The 19,968-nt window shown below is 36.9% G+C and overlaps 1 protein-coding gene across 50 annotated transcripts in view; it reads right to left on the reverse strand.

Moving 5' to 3' along the window:
• STAU2 (staufen double-stranded RNA binding protein 2) overlaps nucleotides 1-19,968 on the reverse strand; it is a 310,852-nt gene that overhangs the window by 247,945 nt on the left and 42,939 nt on the right. For all 50 annotated transcript variants that reach the window (XR_011259016.1, XR_011259014.1, XR_011259011.1 and 47 more), the window contains one exon: nucleotides 14,335-14,470. Coding sequence is in view for 45 of the 50 variants with exons in the window: in XM_069600307.1 (XP_069456408.1) it covers nucleotides 14,335-14,470 (136 nt within the window). In the remaining 5 variants the exon portion in view is untranslated. The remainder of the gene's footprint in view (nucleotides 1-14,334; nucleotides 14,471-19,968) is intronic.

The raw sequence follows: 19,968 nt of genomic DNA on the forward strand, positions 1-19,968 counted from the left end.
CTGGACCTCCAGGAAACTCCTTTCAACCTTTTAAAATTTTAGCTATTTTATGCCACATTTCCCTGATAACTAGTGATTTCAAGCATCTTTTCAGGTGCTTATTAGCCATTCTTTATCTCTTCATTAAAGTGTCTAGTCAAATATTTTGCTCATACTTGTCTTATTGTGTTCGTTTATATCATTCTGGATTCAAATCCTGTCAACATAAGCACTGCAATTTTTTGTTCCAGTATGTCCTGCTTTTTCAAGTTTTTGTTTTAGCCACACCACAGTACATGGGATTTTTAGTTCCCCAACCAGTGACAGTAACTTGCGCCCCTGCAGCAGAGGCAAGGGAAACCCTAACCATTGGACTGCCAAGGAATTTCCCCGTCACTTCTGCACTTTTTGTTTTTTAAAGGTAAGAGGTGAATTTATTCAGAGAGAAACACACTCCACAGACAAGAGGGCCATCACAGCGTGTGAGTGCAGCAGACTTCTTCCCTCTTAAAACTGTGACTTTGGGGTACTAGAAGTTTTCAGTTTTGATGAAGTTCAATATCTCAATTTTTTTCTTCCATGATTTGTGTTCTTTGTGCTCCAAAGTAACAAAACACTTTATTCTAGAAAGTTTACAGCTTTTTACATGGAGGTCTATGATCTATTTCTAATTAATTTTGTCTATGGTGTGAGGTAAGTGTTGAGGATCACTTTTTCCCATCTGGATACTCAACTGTTTTACCACTGGTTGTTGGAAGGAGTAGACTCTGCCTATTAACACCTTGGCTGAAATTAATTTTGAAAAAAAAAAAAAAAACAACAAATTGACCATATGTGGGTATGTTTACTTCTTGACTTTATATTCCAGGGATCAGCAAACTTCTGCACAGGGCCAGATGATAAATATTCTGGGCTTTGCAAGCCATAAAACTTTAGCTATACCTACTCAACTCTGCTAGTGCAGCAAGACACCAGCTACAGAGAAAGCACAAACAAATAATCATGGCTGTGTTCTAATAAAACTTCACTAACAGACCTTAAAATCTGAATTTCATCTAATTTTCATACGTTATAAAATATTACTCTTTGGATTTTTTTTCCTCAACCATTTTAAAGTGAAAAAACATTCTTAGATTGCAAACCATGCAAAAGCAGGCAGGAAAGATTTGGTCCATGGGCCCTAGTTTGCCAACTCTGCTCTATTCTGTTCCACTGATCTACACAGTCAGCCTTCATTATCTGGGGGTTACATACACGTCCTTGGATTCAACCAACCATGTGCAGAAAATTAAAAAAAAAAAAAAAAAACCACTCCAGAAAGTCCCAAAAAAGCAAAACTTGAATTTACCAAACGCCCTAGCAACTATTTATATAGCATTTACATTGTATTAGGGATTATAAGTAATCTAGAGATGATTTAAAGTATGACAGAATGTTCATAAATTATATGCAAATATAAGAAGGACTTGAGCATCACCGGATTATGGTATCTGCAGGGGCTGGGAGTGGGGTTCTAGAACTCATTCCCCATGGATACCTAGGAATGATCGTATATTATTCCCCATGCCAATAGTTCACTGTTAGGTTTACAGTAAATTTTGAAGTCAGGTGGTGTGAGCTCTCCAAATTTATTCATCCTTTTCAAAATTGTTTTCACTACTCTAGGTCCTTTGCATCTCCATTTAAATGTTAATTTTATTTTACTATTTCACACAAAAAAAAGCCTGCTAGGGTTTTGATTGAGATTTCATCACATCTTCCTGTTAACTTTAGGAAAATTGCTATCTTAATAATATCAACTGTTCTTTAGCTTGAGCAATATTTTTTCACTATCAGTATACAGATTATGCACATATTTTCTTACATTTAAGCCTGAGTATATGTTTTTATGCTTTTTAAATTTTCTGGCTGTTCTTTACTATTAAACAGAAATACTGTTGATTTTCTTGTATAAAATTAATACTGTAAATTTTTGATCTTGTAACCTGTGATCTTGCTCAAATCCTCTATTTCAGTAGCTTTTGATTTGTGATTTCTTATAATTTTCTACACACATGATCACATAATTTGCAAATAAAGTTTTATTTCTTCTTTTCCAATATTTCCCCCTATTTATTTCTTCTTGTTCCTGAACTTGCTAGAACTCAAGCACAATGTCAAACAGAAGTGAAAATGGTGAGCATCACTGTCTTGTTCTTCATCTTAAAAAATATTCAATCTCTCACCGCAACACATGTTAGCTGCAGGTTGTTTAGAGATGTCCTTTATTAGGCTAAGTTCTCTTGCATTCCTAGTTGGATGAGTCTGTATCGTGAATAGTTGCTGACTTTCATCAAATGCTTTTTCTGTGTTTAATAAGGTGCTCATATGGTTTTTCACCTTTATAAATATGGTTAATGCTTTCCTAAGATAAACTCCATTTAATCATGTGTATTGTATGATTTAAATATTGCTGAATTTAAATTGCTAATATTTTGTTAAGAGTGTTTCTATCTGTGATGATGAAGGATACTGATCTCAAGTTTTAAGTTTTTTGACTGGTTTTGTTACAAGACAACACTGGCCTCATAAAATGAATTGGGAAGTGTTCTTTTCCTCTGTTTTCTGAGATACTGTCAGTATTTCCTCCTCAAATGTTGGTAGAAATTATTAGTGAACTCGTTTGCAATTTGACTTTTCTTTCTGGCAAAGTTTCTAAAATAAACTCAACTTCTTTAACAGGGTTATTGAGATTTTTGTAATTGTCTTTAAGTCAGTTTTGGTCATTTGTGCCTTCTTATAAATTTGTACCTAAGTCAGTCAACTCTTCCTTAAAGAACCAGATAGTAAACATTTTAAGCTTGCAGGGCATATATATATATAGTCTGTCACAACTACTCATGGACATGGCCATGTTCGAATAGAAGTACAGGCAATGAACCTACAGGTCACAGTTTGCCAACCAATGATCTAAGTGACCAAATCTAGAAACAGTCATTCATAAGGTTCCCTTATAATTATTTTGGTATCAGTAGAATTCCCTCTCTTAGTCCTGATATTGCCAGTAATAATGTGTTCACCATCTCTCTTTTGTTGGTCTAGCTAGAAATTTATAATGTTATAGATCTTTTCCCAGAATTACTTTTTATTTCATTGATTTCACTGAGATTTTTTTTTCAGTTGTTTATCCATTTTCAATTTTATCACCTTTTGCTCCTATTTTTCCCATTTCCTTCTCTGTATTTTGATATTTAATGTGCTCTTCTTTTTCCAGTTTCTTATGGTAGAAACCTAAAGCATTAATTTTGGATCTGTTTTTCCTCATGTAAGCATTTAAAAATATACAATCTCCTCCAAGCACTACTTCAGCTGCACCCACATATTTCAGTGTTTCATTTTTACCTTAATTGAGTTGAAAATACTTCTCTAGTATTCTTTGTGACTTCTCCTTTGACTCATGCATTATTTAGAAATGTGTCATTAAACTTCCAAATATTTATAGAATTTACCAGATATTTTTATGATACTTCTAACTTTTTCCCTTTGTGGTCAGATGACAGAGTTTGTATCATTTCAAGTCTCTTAAATTTACTGAAAATTGTCTGACAGCACAGCATATCCTGTCTTGCTGAACACTGCATGTGCACTTGGAAAAAATGTACCTTCTGCTGTTATTGAAGGAGGGTTTCATAACCCTGGATGACAGTGTTAATGAATTCTATCAATGTCTTAGCTTGAGTTGTCCTAATAACTTACCATTGACTGGGAGGCTTGATCAGGAATTAAATTCTTCACAGTTGTGGAAAGCCAGATGTCCAAGATTAAGGTGCCAACATGGCCAGTTTGTGATGAAAGAGCTCTCTTTCTGGCTTGTAGACAGCCAATTTCTTATGTCCTCACTTAGGGGGAGGGGCAAAGTGCAGAAAGCCAGCTGTCTGCTGCTATCTGTTCTTATAAGGACACTAATTCCACGCTGAGGGCCCCATCATGATCTATCTAGGCTTAATTGCCCTCCAAAGATTCTATCCCCAAATACCATCACTTGGCGGGGTATGAATTTTGAGGGTACATAATTCAGTCCATAGCAGCAGCAGTATGTATTTCTATTTACTTATTCTAAAGCCTGTTAGTAGATGCATGTATATTTAGAACTGTTAAGTCTTCTTGATGATTTTACCCTTTTATCACTGATAATTTTATACCGTGTCATATTCCTTGCTCTGAAGTCTACTTTATCTGATATAGCCTCTCCAGCTTTTTTGTAATTAATGATTGCACAGAATATCACTTCCCATCCTTTTAACCAACCTATGCCTTTATATTTAAGGTTGGTTTCTTTAGATAAAGGTGAACTTACAAAACAGAAACAGACTCACAGACTTAGAGAATGAGTTTATAGTTACAGGGTGGGGATGAAGGATGGAGGGAAGGGATAGTTAGGGAGTTTTGGCTGGACATGTATACACTGCTGTATTTAAAATGGATAACCAACAAGGACCTACTGTATAGCACAGGGAACTCTGCTCAATGTCATGTGGCAGCCTAGATGGGAGGGGCGTTTGGGGGAGAATGGATACATGTATATGTATGGCTGAGCCCCTTCACTGTTCACCTGAAACTCTTACAACATTGTTAATTGGTTATAGCCAATAAAATTTTTTTAATTTTTAAAATATTTTTAAATAAAGTAGATTTCTTTATACATCATATAGTTGTATCTCCTGCTGTTTTATACAATCTGACACTCTAACTTTTAACCAGTGTTTTAGACCATTTACATTTATCAATATAATTGGGTTTAGATCTATCACATAGTTCTTTGTTTTCTATTTATGAGTTCAATACTCCTTTTTTCTACCTTTTTTCTGCCTTCTTCTAGATTACAGTTTTTTATGATCCCATTTTATATCCACTATTGTATTCTTAACTATTCTTTTTTTGCCCTGCATCAATACACATCTTTAACTCGCCACAACTTCTCTTCATATCATATCAGTTCATATACAATATAAAAAATATATCCAAGTTTTCTAAATTTTATAGTGAGAGGGTAAATCTAGTCCCAGTTATTTCCTCACAGCCAGAACATAAACCCCCAAAATATTAATAATTTTATTTTTATCCTATACTTGGGGAAACAGATGTTGAGAAACCCTCTTCATATTGCACTTCAAAGAAAAAAGCTATATTTCGATGTCGTAAAATGAAGAGTGTTGCATCTCTTCATTTAGTTTTATTTATTCATTTATTTAGCAATTAGTTTTATTTAAAGGGTTACAATGTACAGTAGTTCCTATTCTTTCTTTTTCTTTCAGTTACTAGTTCTTCTTAATTTTAAATAAGACTGCCTAAGACAAGAGCGTCTGACCCAAATAATTCTTCCTTTACCGTTATCTCCCTGGCTCTCTGATTTCTGGCTTCACTGAATTCCAGTTCATTCTCCCTCATTTTTGCTTTGGTAACCTATTCAAATTCTCTTTTCTGGCTTATGAGAGTTTAATGTTTCTTTATTATGGGTTTAAACTTATTTCCCAAAATGAAAAGCATCCCTAATTTAATTAATATAATGCTATATAAAAATATGAGGAAGTATTGAAAGTTTTGTCTTGCAGTCTTTCAGTTCTACATCTATTCTATGAAGTGATATCTTCATAAAAATCATTTTTAAAAGAAGTATCATTTTGAAAAGTTCTGACATACATTTCATGAATAAAGCATATGATAAAAGAGAAAGAATATATTCAACAAAGCAAGAAATATAATACATAAAAGGTAAAATCAGATATAGAATGAATTCCTGCTTTTTACCACTTCATATTTATTTGAGATGGCTGGATGGCATCATCGACTCGATGGACACGAGTTTGAGCAAGCTCTGGGAGTTGATGATAGACAGAGAAGCCTGGTGCTGCAGTCCATGGGGTTGCAAAGAGTCGGACATGACTGAGTGACTGAACTGAACTGATTTATTTCACTTATCCAAGAGGCTTTAGAATTATGTACTTAGCTAAATTTTTCTGATTAGGTTGAACTATATAAAACTGTAATATTTACAGGCCAAAGCAAGGTCAAAACTGGCAATTTTATATAATTTAACCTCTCACTAATCAATAAACACAAGCCTTGGAGTATTAACCAAAGAGAACTTAAGTCTGTATGCTGTTTTATCAGTACACAAGCGCCATCTAGTGGCAGAAAGCAAAATTGTAGCTCTGTACTTAATACTGCTACAAACATTCAATTTCTCAACTGTTCTACTTCCCAACATACTTTCGAGAAAAGCATTACAAACGGGTAAAGAACACTTAGATTAATAGTTTAAACAGGCTCAAAATACCTAGTAGGCCAACATCATAATAATCAGCAGCTAGTCATCAGCCTATAAACATAAACTTTGAAATGTAATTAAAAAGCTAGTAAAGTAATGCTCAAAATTCTCCAAGCCAAGCTTCAGCAATACACGAACTGCGAACTTCCAGATGTTCAAGCTAGTTTTAGAAAAGGCAGAAGGACCAGAGATCAAATTGCCAAGATCCGCTGGATCATCAAAAAAGCAAGAGAATTCCAGAAAAGCATCTATTTCTGCTTTATTGACTATGCCAAAGCCTTTAACTGTGTGGATCATGATAAACTGTGGAAAATTCTGAAAGAGATGGGAATACCAGACCACCTGACCTGCCGCCTGAGAAACCTCTATGCAGGTCAGGAAGCAACAGTTAGAACTGGACATGGAACAACAAACTGGTTCCAAATAGGACAAGGAGTATGTCAAGGCTGTATATTGTCACTCTGCTTATTTAACTTCTATGCAGAGTACATCATGAGAAACACTGGGCTGGAAGAAGCACAAACTGGAATCAAGATTGCTGGGAGAAATATCAATAACCTCAGATATGCAGATGACACCACCCTTATGGCAGAAAGTGAAGAGGAACGAAAAAGCCTCTCGATGAAAGTGAAACAGGAGAGTGAAAAAGTTGGCTTAAAGTTCAACATTCAGAAAATGAAGATCATGGCATTTGGTCCCATCACTTCATGGCAAATAGATGGGGAAACAGTGGAAACAGTGTCAGACATTATTTTTTTGGGCTCCAAAATCACTGCAGATGGCGACTACAGCCATGAAATTAAAAGATGCTTACTCCCTGGAAGGAAAGTTATGACCAACCTAGATAGCATATTGAAATACAGAGATATTACCTTGCCAACAAAGGTCCGTCTTGTCAAGGCTTTGGTTTTTCCAGTGGTCATGTATGGTTGTGAGAGTTGGACTGTGAAGAAAGCTGAGCGCCAAAGAATTGATGCTTTTGAACTGTGGTGTTGGAGAAGACTCTTGAGAGTCCTTTGGACTGCAAGGAGATCCAACCAGTCCATCCTAAAGGAGATCAGTCCTGGGTGTTCATTGGAAGGACTGATGCTGAAACTGAAACTCCAGTACTTTGGCCACCTGATGCAAAGAGTTGACTCACTGGAAAAGACTTTGATGTTGGGAGGGATTGGGGGCAGGAGGAGAAGCGGACAACAGAGGATGAGATGGTTGGATGGCATCACCGACTCAATGGACGTGAGTTTGAGCAAACTCCGGGAGTTGGTGATGGACAGGGAGGCCTGAAATGCTGCAGTTCATGGGGTCGCAAAGAGTCGGACACGACTGAGCAACTGAACTGAACTGTAAAATCTAGTTATTTCCAGTTTTACTGATAATTAACATAATGAAATTAAATCAGCTCAGATGCTTCAGAAAATCTGTTTCACCTATCAAATTTCTACTAACAGCCATAGATGTCCACAAAGTTCTAAGTCTCACAGATTTATCTCCCAGGGAAAATGGGAGACCATGAAGCCTCAAGCAGTACCCGGATCTGCCTATAGGGACACGTTTAACTGGCTGTGACTCATACTACACATGCTAAGAGAAAGCAACTATTCTAACCTAGCTACTGGTGACTGGATCAGGACCTGGACACATCGGCCAAAAGCATCCAAATACTGTCTTGACACCAATCACACCAAGCACACCTGACGGCAAGGGGAGCTTGGCACAGGAGCATGCCATGCAATCGTTCTAAATGGAACGGCAGCAATCCAGTATAACCAAACCCTTTGAGGAAAGGTGTCTACATACTAGATGAATGAGTAATAGACGTGTCACTCAAACTTAGGCTGTATCCTAAACAATGTCATTTTATCCAAGATAATATTACACATCCCTATTATGGAAGCCCTAGACCCTAAAACTCCTCTTTCCTTATGTACTCCCAACAAACCCTCAATGCCAAAGATAAATCTTCACTGAGGCTTTAAAGAGTGATAAAATGGACTCTTTATAAGGATCTCATATTCAGTTGAAACTGAACATAGTCAAAACCGAATTCCTCATCTCTCCAAAGGTCTACTCCAACTCCTCTCATTGTGAACACTATTACAACATATGTGAAAGTCACCCTTCATGGCCTCTATCATTCAATCCCCACATCTGCCTCCTAAATATCTAGACACTGTTCCCTCTTCTCCATCTTCACTTTCAGGTTCTCATCACATTAAGCATGAATCACAGCATCCTTGTAATGCATCTTCTCCCTTAAATTTTAAGCCTATCCAAATTATTTCCCATATAGTGCAAAAGCAGTATTTCCAAGACAGATATACAATTATTTTATCTCTCAACTTAAAATCCTTTCAAGGCTCCCAATCAACTCCAGGATAACCTCTAAACCTCTTGGCATGCCACCTGAGGACATCCAGATTAGCGACCTGCCTGAACTTCAGCCTCTTAATTCCATTCAAACCAAACTGCTTGCAAGTCCATGAATAAACTAAACTTCTCAAGATTCCTTGCCCTTGTTCCCAAAATCTAGATTGCTTTCTTTAATCTTCTTCAGCTGGCTGATGCCTTACTAACTTCGAAGATGCAGTTCAAGTGTCAATTCCTTCTGGCAGGCTTCTTTAATTCCCCATTCTGAGTGAGGTGCTCATTCTCAATGTTTCCATAGCGGTCTATGGAGACATCTATCACTCTGTTAGTTCCTTTTCTCTGTCTTCCTCCTCTAGCCGACTAGAGTCTACCATATTGTCTTTCAACAAATTATTTACTCTAACACAACGTGTGGCAAAGAGGAGTCATCAGACAAATGTTTGCTGAATGAGTGCAATCTCGCAAAAGAGGAGAGTAAGGGAGGTCTAGGGCCTTGCCCAAGATCATATGATCGAAGGCATCAGATCAAGGACTTGAACCAAATACTCTGACTATAATGGAAATAATTTTCCCTCTGAATCTTTGCCTTCAGGGAGCAACTCTATAAAATAACTGTGCTCTGAAGAGCAGTTTGATGGGACTAAACCCTGTTTCTCTAGGTTGACAAGTTCTGGGATGAACAGATTACCTGGAACTTTTCTAAGAGTTATCCACAAACAAAAAAAATGTGCTCCTCCTCTAGTACAAGCCTAAAGGCTACGTGGTCTGTGAGGTGTAGCAAATGGAAGACAGTGGTTCTGAAAATCAAGTCAAGCAGAGGAAAGATGAGACAAGAGCTAGAAAGACAGAAACGGAAAATGAGGAACAGCAACGTGAAAGCCCTACAGTTTACCATGCCTGAAGATTTCCCCAAGAGACTTCCAGCTACACATAGAGAAATTCCCATGTTCAGCCTATACAGTTTGAGTTGTGGCCCTTTGACTATCTCCATCAGTAGACCAGGCGGCTTTCTGGCCATTAGTCCTGCAATAAGGCTTTTTTAATCTGTGAATACAAAAAAACTAATCAACTATTTGCAGGAGGCCTGATTTCAGCCATTCTATTCCTTGAGATAATGTCTGTAAGTCTTTATTACAAAAATATAAACAAAAGCATAAAATGTTCAGCAATCTTACATCTTGTACTGTCATATAAACTTCTGTGTACATTCAACTTCATATCTGTCAGTTAACACTACCCCAAATGAGAAAGAAAAAGATGTTCCAGATGTATTCATTTTCAAACATCTTGGGTACATTAGACGGAGACCCAGGTATTTCAGAATTCGAGCTGTATACAGAGTTTGCTCATGGATAAATCCTTTTACCCCAATCAACATAAAATGAGGCAGGCTGGGGGAGGGAGACTTTTTTATGAGCTCCTGTTTAGGCCTTTGAATAAGTTCAAGTGAGAAACCTCACCAGAAAAGAATTTTTTTTCAAAAAAAAAAGGCATGAGTAATATCTAATTATTGAATACTATTATTTTAAACAGAAAATGAAGAGACCTTTTCAAAACTCCCTCTAAATGACACCTGCCTCTTCGACTTCTTAACCTTTCAGAACCTTTAGTAAAAAGCTACGAATTCATCTGGAGTCTGACAAAGAGAAGAGCGTCTCCTCTGACCTTTGGTTCCAAATTCCCTGTCACACACGCAGGTGTTGTCACCTGCAAATTAAGATCATATATGAAACCCTAACGTTAACAGCCTAATGAGTAATGAGTAGGTTTGCCCTTTTGTGAGCAGAGAGGGTTTAGGTTGAAACATGGTTTGGTTGTTTACCAGTACTTCCTTATTTTCTTTTTACCCTTTTTATGATCTGCAGAAAATTCTAAAGACTCTTCAAAAATCTGAAGGAAGAGTCCACTTGATCCATTAAATGGGAACTGCCTAAGGCATAACTGTTTGGAGAAGTCATTAAAAAATTCTCACAGCCTCATGACAACCATGGAATCAGACCTTGAAACCAGAAATTGCCAAGAAAGGAAAAATGACAATGTTCTTAAGGTGGCACTAGTGGTAAAGAACCAGCCTGCCAAGGCAGGAGACATAAGAGACGCAGGTTCGATCCCTGGGGTCGGGAAGATCCCCTGCAGAAGGGCACGGCAACCCACTCCAGTATTCTTGCCTGGAAAAATCCCATGGACAGAGGAGCCTGGAAGGCTACAGTCCAAAGGATCGCAGTCGGACATGACTGAAGCGACTCAGCACAAATGCAGGCACTCTCTTAACAGAAAATCTATAACTGGAAAAAATCAAGCCAAACCACCTGTCCACAATGCAGAAGGCCTGGGTTCGATTCCTGGGTTAGGAAGATCCCTTGGAGAAGAAAATGGCAACCCACTACAATATTCTTGCCTGGAGAACTCCATGGAGAGGGGAGCCTGGTGGGCCACGGTCCATGGGGTCACAAGAGTCAGAAACAGCTTAGCAACTAAACCACCTGACTCCTGTCACATGCTCAGAGCCCCACTCCTCTCCTCCAGGCCCAGGCCAGTCCAGCCACACTGGGCTCCTGGGGGCGGCATCGAGGCACCCGGCTCTGTACTGCTGTCTCTTCTGCCTCAAAGCTCTCCCCTCTACCACAGCATTCGCACTGCTTATTCCCTCTGCTCCGGGGCCTTGATCAAAACAGCCACCTCACCTAAGACAGAAACTACTGGCTGGTTTTTCCATTGCTTTAGCATTAGACTGCTTTCATTTAAAAGTAGTAAGTTCACTAATCAAACACTTTACTTCAAATAAAGGACTACAGATAGCAAAATACATTAAGCTTTAAATATAATATTCTCTTGATTATTCAGTATAGTACTTTAAAAGAAAAGTATCTTATAAGTATAAAATTGACAAGGTGTTCCTATCTCAGGTGATCAAACCTATCTGTTGTGCACAAGTAGGCAAGTGGTTGTATTTATATTCGGTAACCTCAGACTGATGAGAAAGGCAAGGGTATGTAACAGAAAAAAGGGAAGCAAAGCAACCAAAAGAGAAACGGTACGTCTCTCCTGCTTCCCATGCAGCGGGGACACCAAGTTGAGGGCTGGTATGCTCCAGTTAGACAGAAGAGGATGAGAATGGAGCAACATCCAAAGGAGACAAGGAGAGCTAAGAGCTTAGTCCAAAAGGGCAAGAGGAAGATGGTCAATACTCTCGGACAGCATTACCTGAGGGGAAAAGATGGACTACAAGTCACCAACTGCAGGTTTCAGCAGGCAGACAAGAGAGGAATCAGCTACTTGGTGGACAAGAGACTTCACACCACAAAGACCACATGAGCCAGCACTAAGAGGGGGATGGGGAGAGAGGCACCCTCCCTTCTCACCAGGACAATAAAGTAAATCCCCACCCCAGGTACACTGGAGAGGAAAGAGAAAGGGGCAGAAGTTTTTCTTAGAGAACTTGAACAACAAAATTTAAATGGGCCATTTCAATTTGAGTAGGTCTGAATCTTGAATGGTAATTTTTCCACTACCAAGCAAGACACCAGAAAGTATTAGATTATCTATTGATAATAACTTCGCCTATCTGAATGGTAATAATTTGTCAGCAAACATACAAAATGCTTTTAAAAGCAACAGCATCCCAACACTAAAAGGAATGATAATTATGTGACTGGAGAGAGGTTAGAAGCTAACACTACAATGGCACCCATACTGCTATATAAATGCATCAAAGCAGTGTTCTCTATACCTTAAGCTTACACAGCATTGTACGTCAATTATGCCTCAATTAAAAAAATTTTTAAGCATCAACAAATATCTGATCAAACATGAGAAAGAATTCCTTAGGCATAGAAGCAGTGGGAGAAATCACACCAAAAATTTTATAGATTATGCTGTATAACATTTAAAACTGGAGTATATTAAAAAACAAAACTAAAAAGGCCAATTTTTAAAAAACAGGAAAATCAAACAAATATTCTTAATGCTAATATCCTCAACACACAAACATCTGAAGACAGATTAAGCAATGCAATCAAAATTAGCTGATTAAAATGGACAAGTAACTAATAAATATTTATTTAAAAAACTGTTGAGCCTAACAGGTTATCAATAAAACCAAAAAATTTAAACATACCACTTTTTAACTATCAAGACTGTGTTTTAAGCTCAATGCTGTCAGAATACTATGAAATATGCTATAAGAAATTGGTATAAACTTTAATGTAATTGGGTAATATATTATTCTTTTTAACCCAATACTCCCCTTACTGTAATCTATCTTAAAGAAATAATCAATAATGTAAACCAAAACTTGCATATAAAGATTTTTTTACTGAAACATCATTTATAATCGTCAAAAAAAGAGGGAGGAACAATCTAGATGATCAAAAACAGGTGTTTTTTAATATACTTATCAAGTATTCCTTGTTTACACTTAACTAAATATTTGTAAAGTATACCTCAGCCATATGAATATAGCCATCAAAAATGTTTTTCAAAGGTCAAAGATATGAAAAATGATACCTCTATTAAGTGAAAAGAAGGTGTAATACTCCATGTTCAAAATGAAAAATGATATATTCATACAAAGAACATTATTCAGCAATTTAAAAAATGGTAGAACCTAGGTAAAAGTAACATGGATGAATCCCAAAAATCAAAAAATAAAAACAAACAAAACAAGAAAACCATTATATGAAGTGAAAAAAGCCAGACACAAAGAATAAATGCTGTAGGAGTCTATCTATGGAAGTTCAAGGACAGGCAAAACTAATCTATGGAGATGGAAGAGTGGTTATTACTTCTGGGAGGAGGAGTACCAAGTGTAAATAGGTGTGAGGAAACTCTCAGGGGGATGGAAATGTTCGGAGCTTGATAAGTGATGATCACATGAGGACACACAGATATGAAAGGTCATCAAATAAACTATAAATACATAGGTCCATAAATAATAAAGTCACCAAGATGTACATTTAAGACTCGTGCATTTTACTGTTCCTATATTATACTTCCATAAACTAAGACAGAATTGCATATAAAGGATAAATTATATTTGGTTAAATATATTTACATGAAAAGAAGAATGTAAAGCACATCAAAATATTAAAGGTGCTTAATTCTAGGTTTGCAAATTATTTGTATTTTTAACTTTCTGCATTTTCCACATTCTCTACAATGAGCCATATGATTTTTATAAATGATCAGGAAAAAATTAAAACCCTGAGATTTTTTTTACAGAGTTCTGCCACATGTGCAAAAGAAAATTCTGTTACACTTAAAACTATTCCAAAATTATTCAATGTGCATAAACACTTAGTAAATCCTCCTAACAACTTCCCAGTAAGTTATAAACAGTCATGTTTATAATGTATTCAGACAAATTAAGAAAAGTACTAATTAAGCTAAAAGCATCTGCTTGCTGAAAAAATGAGCGAGACAACTGAGAATTCCACACCACACTGTGAAACAACTTTAAAACGTGGTCCTGCCTGCAGCAAACGTAGGGCTTTCACGAGCGCCTGTAAAAGTTATTTTTTTTAATGTATTACTTAATTCTTTATAAGCCTGATATATCTATATTCCATGAAAAATACCCCAAGTCAACTTTCTTTACAACAAAAATACCTTTTGAGTTTCAAAAACTTTGATAATATGCATAAAATAATAAATAAGAACAAAACCAAAGAAGACATACAAACCTCTGATTGTACATGCCCCGAAAGTTGTAATTAGCTCTATAATTGGGGAAAGGCTTTGGGTCTAATGGCCTGTAGATGGCAGGCTCTCCCCTTTTCATAGCAAGCCCATTCAGTTCCACAGTTGGAGTGATACTACCTGTTTAAAAGAAATATTAAAGGCACAGAAGTGAAATATTTCCATAATAAATCATCCAGTCTATATTTATTTTACATATAACTAGCACAGAAGGGTGGATGGCCCCTTGTTTGATTTGTCTAAGGAGGCGCATAAACAAGCTGCATAAACAGGAAAGTCATTTCTAATGAAATCTCTTCAGGGTTTTTGCAACATTTTCTGTATAGTAATGACCAAAAATTGAACTTTACAGTTACACTATTTCAAAAGAAGAGAAACAAAACATTCATAAGTCACTTAGTTTGTACATCATAAAACCAGTGAACTTGACAGTTACTTCCTCCAGAAAGCTTATGATTTTTAATCATTAAAAGCATTATCATCTGTGAATATTTTTATTTATATTTTGATCATCAAGCAACTAAAATTAGCAAAAAATACAGGGTCATCAGTAATTCTTGCACTTATCTAGTGAAAATAAATTTTTCTACAACAATAGGAAAATAGTAAATAAAACAATGCTTTGTGAATAATCTTTAAAGATACTGAAGCATTTATGGATGAAGTGACATATCTGAGATTTATTTCAAAATAATTCAGAGGACAGAGAGATGAGAAGTAAGATGGGATGTGTAGGTAACTGTTGAACCTGACGATAAGTACAGAGATGTTCATTGTCTTATTCTTTCCACTTTTATAAGTTTGAAAAATCCCATAATAATTCACAAATAATGTACAACTATTATGTCAACTATAAGTAGCAAAAAAGGTTATTTAGTTAAAAATATATACATATATGTTCCACATGTTGTTGTTCAGTCACTAAGTCACGTCCAACTCTTTGCAACCCCCTGGGCTGCAGCACACATTATAACAAATCACAAAAATGAACCTAAAGCCTTAACAGAAAGTAAAATGTATTTCCAGTCTAATTCTGCATTATTTCATTTGAATTATGCCTTCTGCAGGCTTCCCCTATAGCTCAGCTGGTAAAGAATTTGCCTGCAATGTGGGAGACCTCGTTTTGGAAGATCCCCTGGAGAAGGGCATAGCAACCCATTCCAGTATTCTTGCCTGGAAAATCCCCATGGACAGGATCCTGGCGGGCTACAGTCCATGGGGCTGCACAGAGTTGGACACAACTGAGCAACCTAAGCATAGCATAGCATGCCTTCTGCATCATACATTTAAGACTCCATTCATCACTAACAAAAATGGGTCCACTTATTGCAGAAGAGAAACTGGGGCACAGTATCAGCCAAGGGGTGGTAGAACCTGACACAAATGCACAACTGGCAGCCAGGCCAAAAGCAAGCCATCAAGAGTCATAAGCTGCTAGTTTTATGTCTCATTTCTAAAGAATTCACATGAAACCACGGAAGAGTATAATAAGAACATGAACTAAGAAAAAAGAATAAAGGAGGTGGGAGGACAAAGGAGGAGGCAGAAAAAGGATAAGAAAAAGTTAACATATTAAATAAATCCAATTAGTCCAAACCCAAATTTAATGCACACACTCAGAGTAGAGGAAGAGTATGTCAAGCACAAAGGGATTCTCTTCTCCTTGTTTTTTACAGTATTTTACCAGGGTATAAGTAAAATGCACAAACCTTGAACATACAGCTCCATGAAATATCATCTATGTAAATATACATATAACCACCACTCAGATTAAGATCTGAACATTTCCATCACCCAGAAAGAAATACCCAGTCAAAACCCACCTCCCCACCTTACCTGTTCTGACTCCTGCCATCATAGATTAGTTTTGCCTGTTCTTCAAATCTGAATGTTTATTAGTTTGTCTTGTTTCTTTCCTTCAAAATAAGGCTTTGTTGAACACTATTTCAGACTTTGTCACTGAATAATATTCTGCTCAGTTTATCTAACCTGCTATTGACGGAATATTTGGGTTGTTTTCAGTTTGAGGCTATTAAGTATAAAACCACTTCGAACATTTTTCAAGAAGTCTCTTGGCAGACACGTACACTCTTTTTAGTTGGGTATACATCTAGTAGTGAAATGGCTACCTCACAAAGTAGGCGTATGTTTAACTTTATTAGAAACTGCCGAACAGTCTTCCAAAGATGTTTTAACCCCAAAGAGCCATGAACGCCTTTAGAAGTTTAGACTTTTCTTATTTCAGAAAGATTTAATAATTAACAGACTAATCACCTGTATAATTTATGTCATTATGAATTCTTTGCAACAATCATACAGACACAAACAGCATAAAGTTCAAAGGAGAAAAATAGACGGAAAAAAAAAGAAGAAGCTTGAAAGACCTCATCCTTAAGTGTGACCATAAACAGAAAACTAATATTTTTGAAAACGACCAGTGAAATGATTTTAATCCACTGGCAGGATACAGCATGTCTGCCACCCACACCAAAATTATATTTTAAACTAAGTAAAAGTACTGTATTCATATTATTTAAATAAAGAAATAATCCCATGTGAATTCCTCACTTGAAAGTAAGGCTACAGTACATTATCTCCACAGAAATGCTAGAAACTGGTGTTGTGAAGTAGAGGAGAAAGGAAACACAAGCACAAACCATCCAGAAAAGGTCCCAACTCCTTTGGAGCAAGGGACTCCATCTGCTTCCTACAGAACAAGACTGACATCTCTACATGTGAACAACTTTTGATATTGGATTGGCCAAACATTTTGTTCAGGTTTTTCCATATGATGTTATGAGAAAACTCAAACTTTTTGGCCAGCCCAATACTTACACAGTAACGCTCTCACAGAAAACATTTAAAGAATAATCAAACTATGAGCTGCCTCTAGGAACTGTCAAGTAGTACCACTGTATTCAACATGTGTGGGTTAGACCCAAGTTGCATAAAGATGACCATTACATAGAAATCCTCATATATTTTACGGCTATAAAGTTGACATTGTAAACACATCATCAGCTTTTAGTGGTTTTTAGATACACCAAAGGAAATTTCTACATTTACCAATGACAAACATAAAAAGACTGATTAATTAAATACATAAAAGTACATAACAACAATTGCGGATTCCTATTACGAGACAGATTTAAAAGATGCCACAACTAGTTCTCAAAGAGCAACACATTGCTAACATTTAAAGGAACAACTTCATAGGAAGTTAGGAAAGTCCCTGGAACATATAACACTAGCTACTCAATAAATATTTGCTGAAAGAATGAATTGATTAGTCAGTCAGTCAGGGCTCCTAAAAAAATGACTGTAACCAGGGAAAAGGAAATGTAAGATGACCTAGAGACAACTTCTACTGCCAGAAAGCAATGCCCAAAGAATGAGGAGGAACTATCTGAAGGACACAGGAGTCAACCTGAGGGGCCATACCACTAGCCAAGCCTGGGACAATTTGAGCATCAAAATAAATAATGATAATAATAATAAACAAATCATAGGGCTTCCCAGGTTGCTCAGTGGTAAATACCAGAATCTGCCCGCCATGCAGGAGACACAAGTTCAACCCCTGAGTTGGAAGATCCCCTGCCTGAGGAAATGGCAACCTGCATCAGTATTCTTGCGTGGAAAACCCCATGGACAGAGGAGCTTGGCGGACTACAGTCCATAGAGTCACAAAGAGTGTGACACAACTGGATGACTGAGCGTGTGAGCACACACACACACACACACACACACACACACACACAAATCATAAGCCTGTAGGTAAAACAGGAATCCAAGAATCAACAGCGATATAAACAAACAAAAAAATGAGGGGGATGAGAAAGCTCTTGGGTAGAATTCCAACTAACTAATAAATCAAAAAAGAATACGGAATTAAAAATCACCCTTTGGCATCCTTCAGAGTAGTCACTGATTCAGACAAGAATCATCAATGGATGCCAAAGCTGGTAGGTGAATGAAAGTTTGATAAGAATGTTTATATAGTTTCAAAGTATCTCCTCAGAAAATACTTATTAATTATAGTATTTAATAATAAAACATACTTATTAATTAACTTTACAAAACAGACCTGGCTGACACACTCTTCACCAACAAACCAACATCATCACTAATGGGACATTTCAACATCCTGGATCTCCCGACATGAAACAGTGAGATGACCCCAGGTCACTTCTGTAATGTTTGTGCTAAAAACGCATAAATCATGAGGAAACACCAGACAAATTCAAGTGAGGAGCATTCTACATGCAGTGTGTGGAAATGTCAAGGTCATAAAAAGAAGACTGAGGACCTGTTCCCGTTCCACTCACGTAAGTAGAATGGAGAGACACAGTAGGCCAGTGATCCTGATGAGATGCCGTTCCTACAAAGGACGCCACTGGGGTCATCACTGAAGAGTGAGCGAAGCCTATGGGCTGGTGGTTTGTGGGAGTAGAGTCTGGTGATACCAGATTGATGCCAGCATCCTGAGTGGACAGTCTCTGTGCACTTAGGGAATAAGGGGTAATGGGACACCATGTCCATAACTTATTTGCAATTGGTTCAGCAATGGTAATCATTTCTAGGTGATGGTTACCTGACAGCTCTATGTACTTTTGCTATAAAGTGTGTGTGTGTCTGTGTGTTTGAAAGAAATTATTTCTTTAAAAAAGTTAAAAAAAAAAGAGGAAGAAGAAAGCAAATACTTCTTAGATACACTCCTCATTAACTGGCAGATTCCCCATGCTGTACTAAATCTAACTCCTCTCTTGGATGTGATTACTATCTAAGGCCCATCTACTTCCTGTGAAGTCAGGCCTGGATCTCCCCTCCTCTGCAGTGCAGAGAGGAAAGGATTGAATGGATTGCCTTTTCAGTAAATACTGCTAAGTTAACTGAATGTCTATGTATTAAAAGGGAAAAAAAAATCTTGAACCCTACCTCAGCTCATACGTAAACCTCAATTCCTGACAAACTTAGATCTAAATTTAGAAGATGAAATAATAAAACTTCTAAAAATAATATGAGGTCATCTTCACAAGTTTGTGGGAGACAAAGATGTCTTAAATAGCACACAAAAAACCACTACGATTCTAGCAATTCCACTTCTGAGTATTTATCCCCCAAAAATTGAAAGCAAATACTTCTTAGATACCACTAACTTGAAAAGATATTAATATGTGCACTCTCATGTTCATGGAAGCAAGCTAAGTGTCCACTGATGAATGAATGGACAATAAAGAGGTGATACACATAAACAACAGACTATTAAACAGCAATTTTTTAAAAAAGTTGCCATTTGGATGGCTCTTGAAGGCATTATGCTAAGTGAAATAAGTCAGATAGAGAAAGACAAATTCCACATGACCTCACTTATATGTGCCATCTAAAAGAAAGAAAACACACACAAAAAACAGAATTCACAGATACCGAGAACAGACTGATGGGCTGCCAGAGGTGGGAGATGGAGGTAGGTAAAAAGGGTCAAAAGATACAAACTTCCAGTTATAAAGCAAATAAATCAAGAGGATGTAATGTACAGCACGGTAACTACAGTCAGTCATACTGTAATTTATATTTGAAAGCAGCTAAGAAAGGTAAAACTAAAGGCTTCTCATCACAAG

Source organism: Ovis canadensis, chromosome 9 (genome assembly GCF_042477335.2).
Source record: "Ovis canadensis isolate MfBH-ARS-UI-01 breed Bighorn chromosome 9, ARS-UI_OviCan_v2, whole genome shotgun sequence".
NCBI lineage: Eukaryota > Metazoa > Chordata > Mammalia > Artiodactyla > Bovidae > Ovis > Ovis canadensis.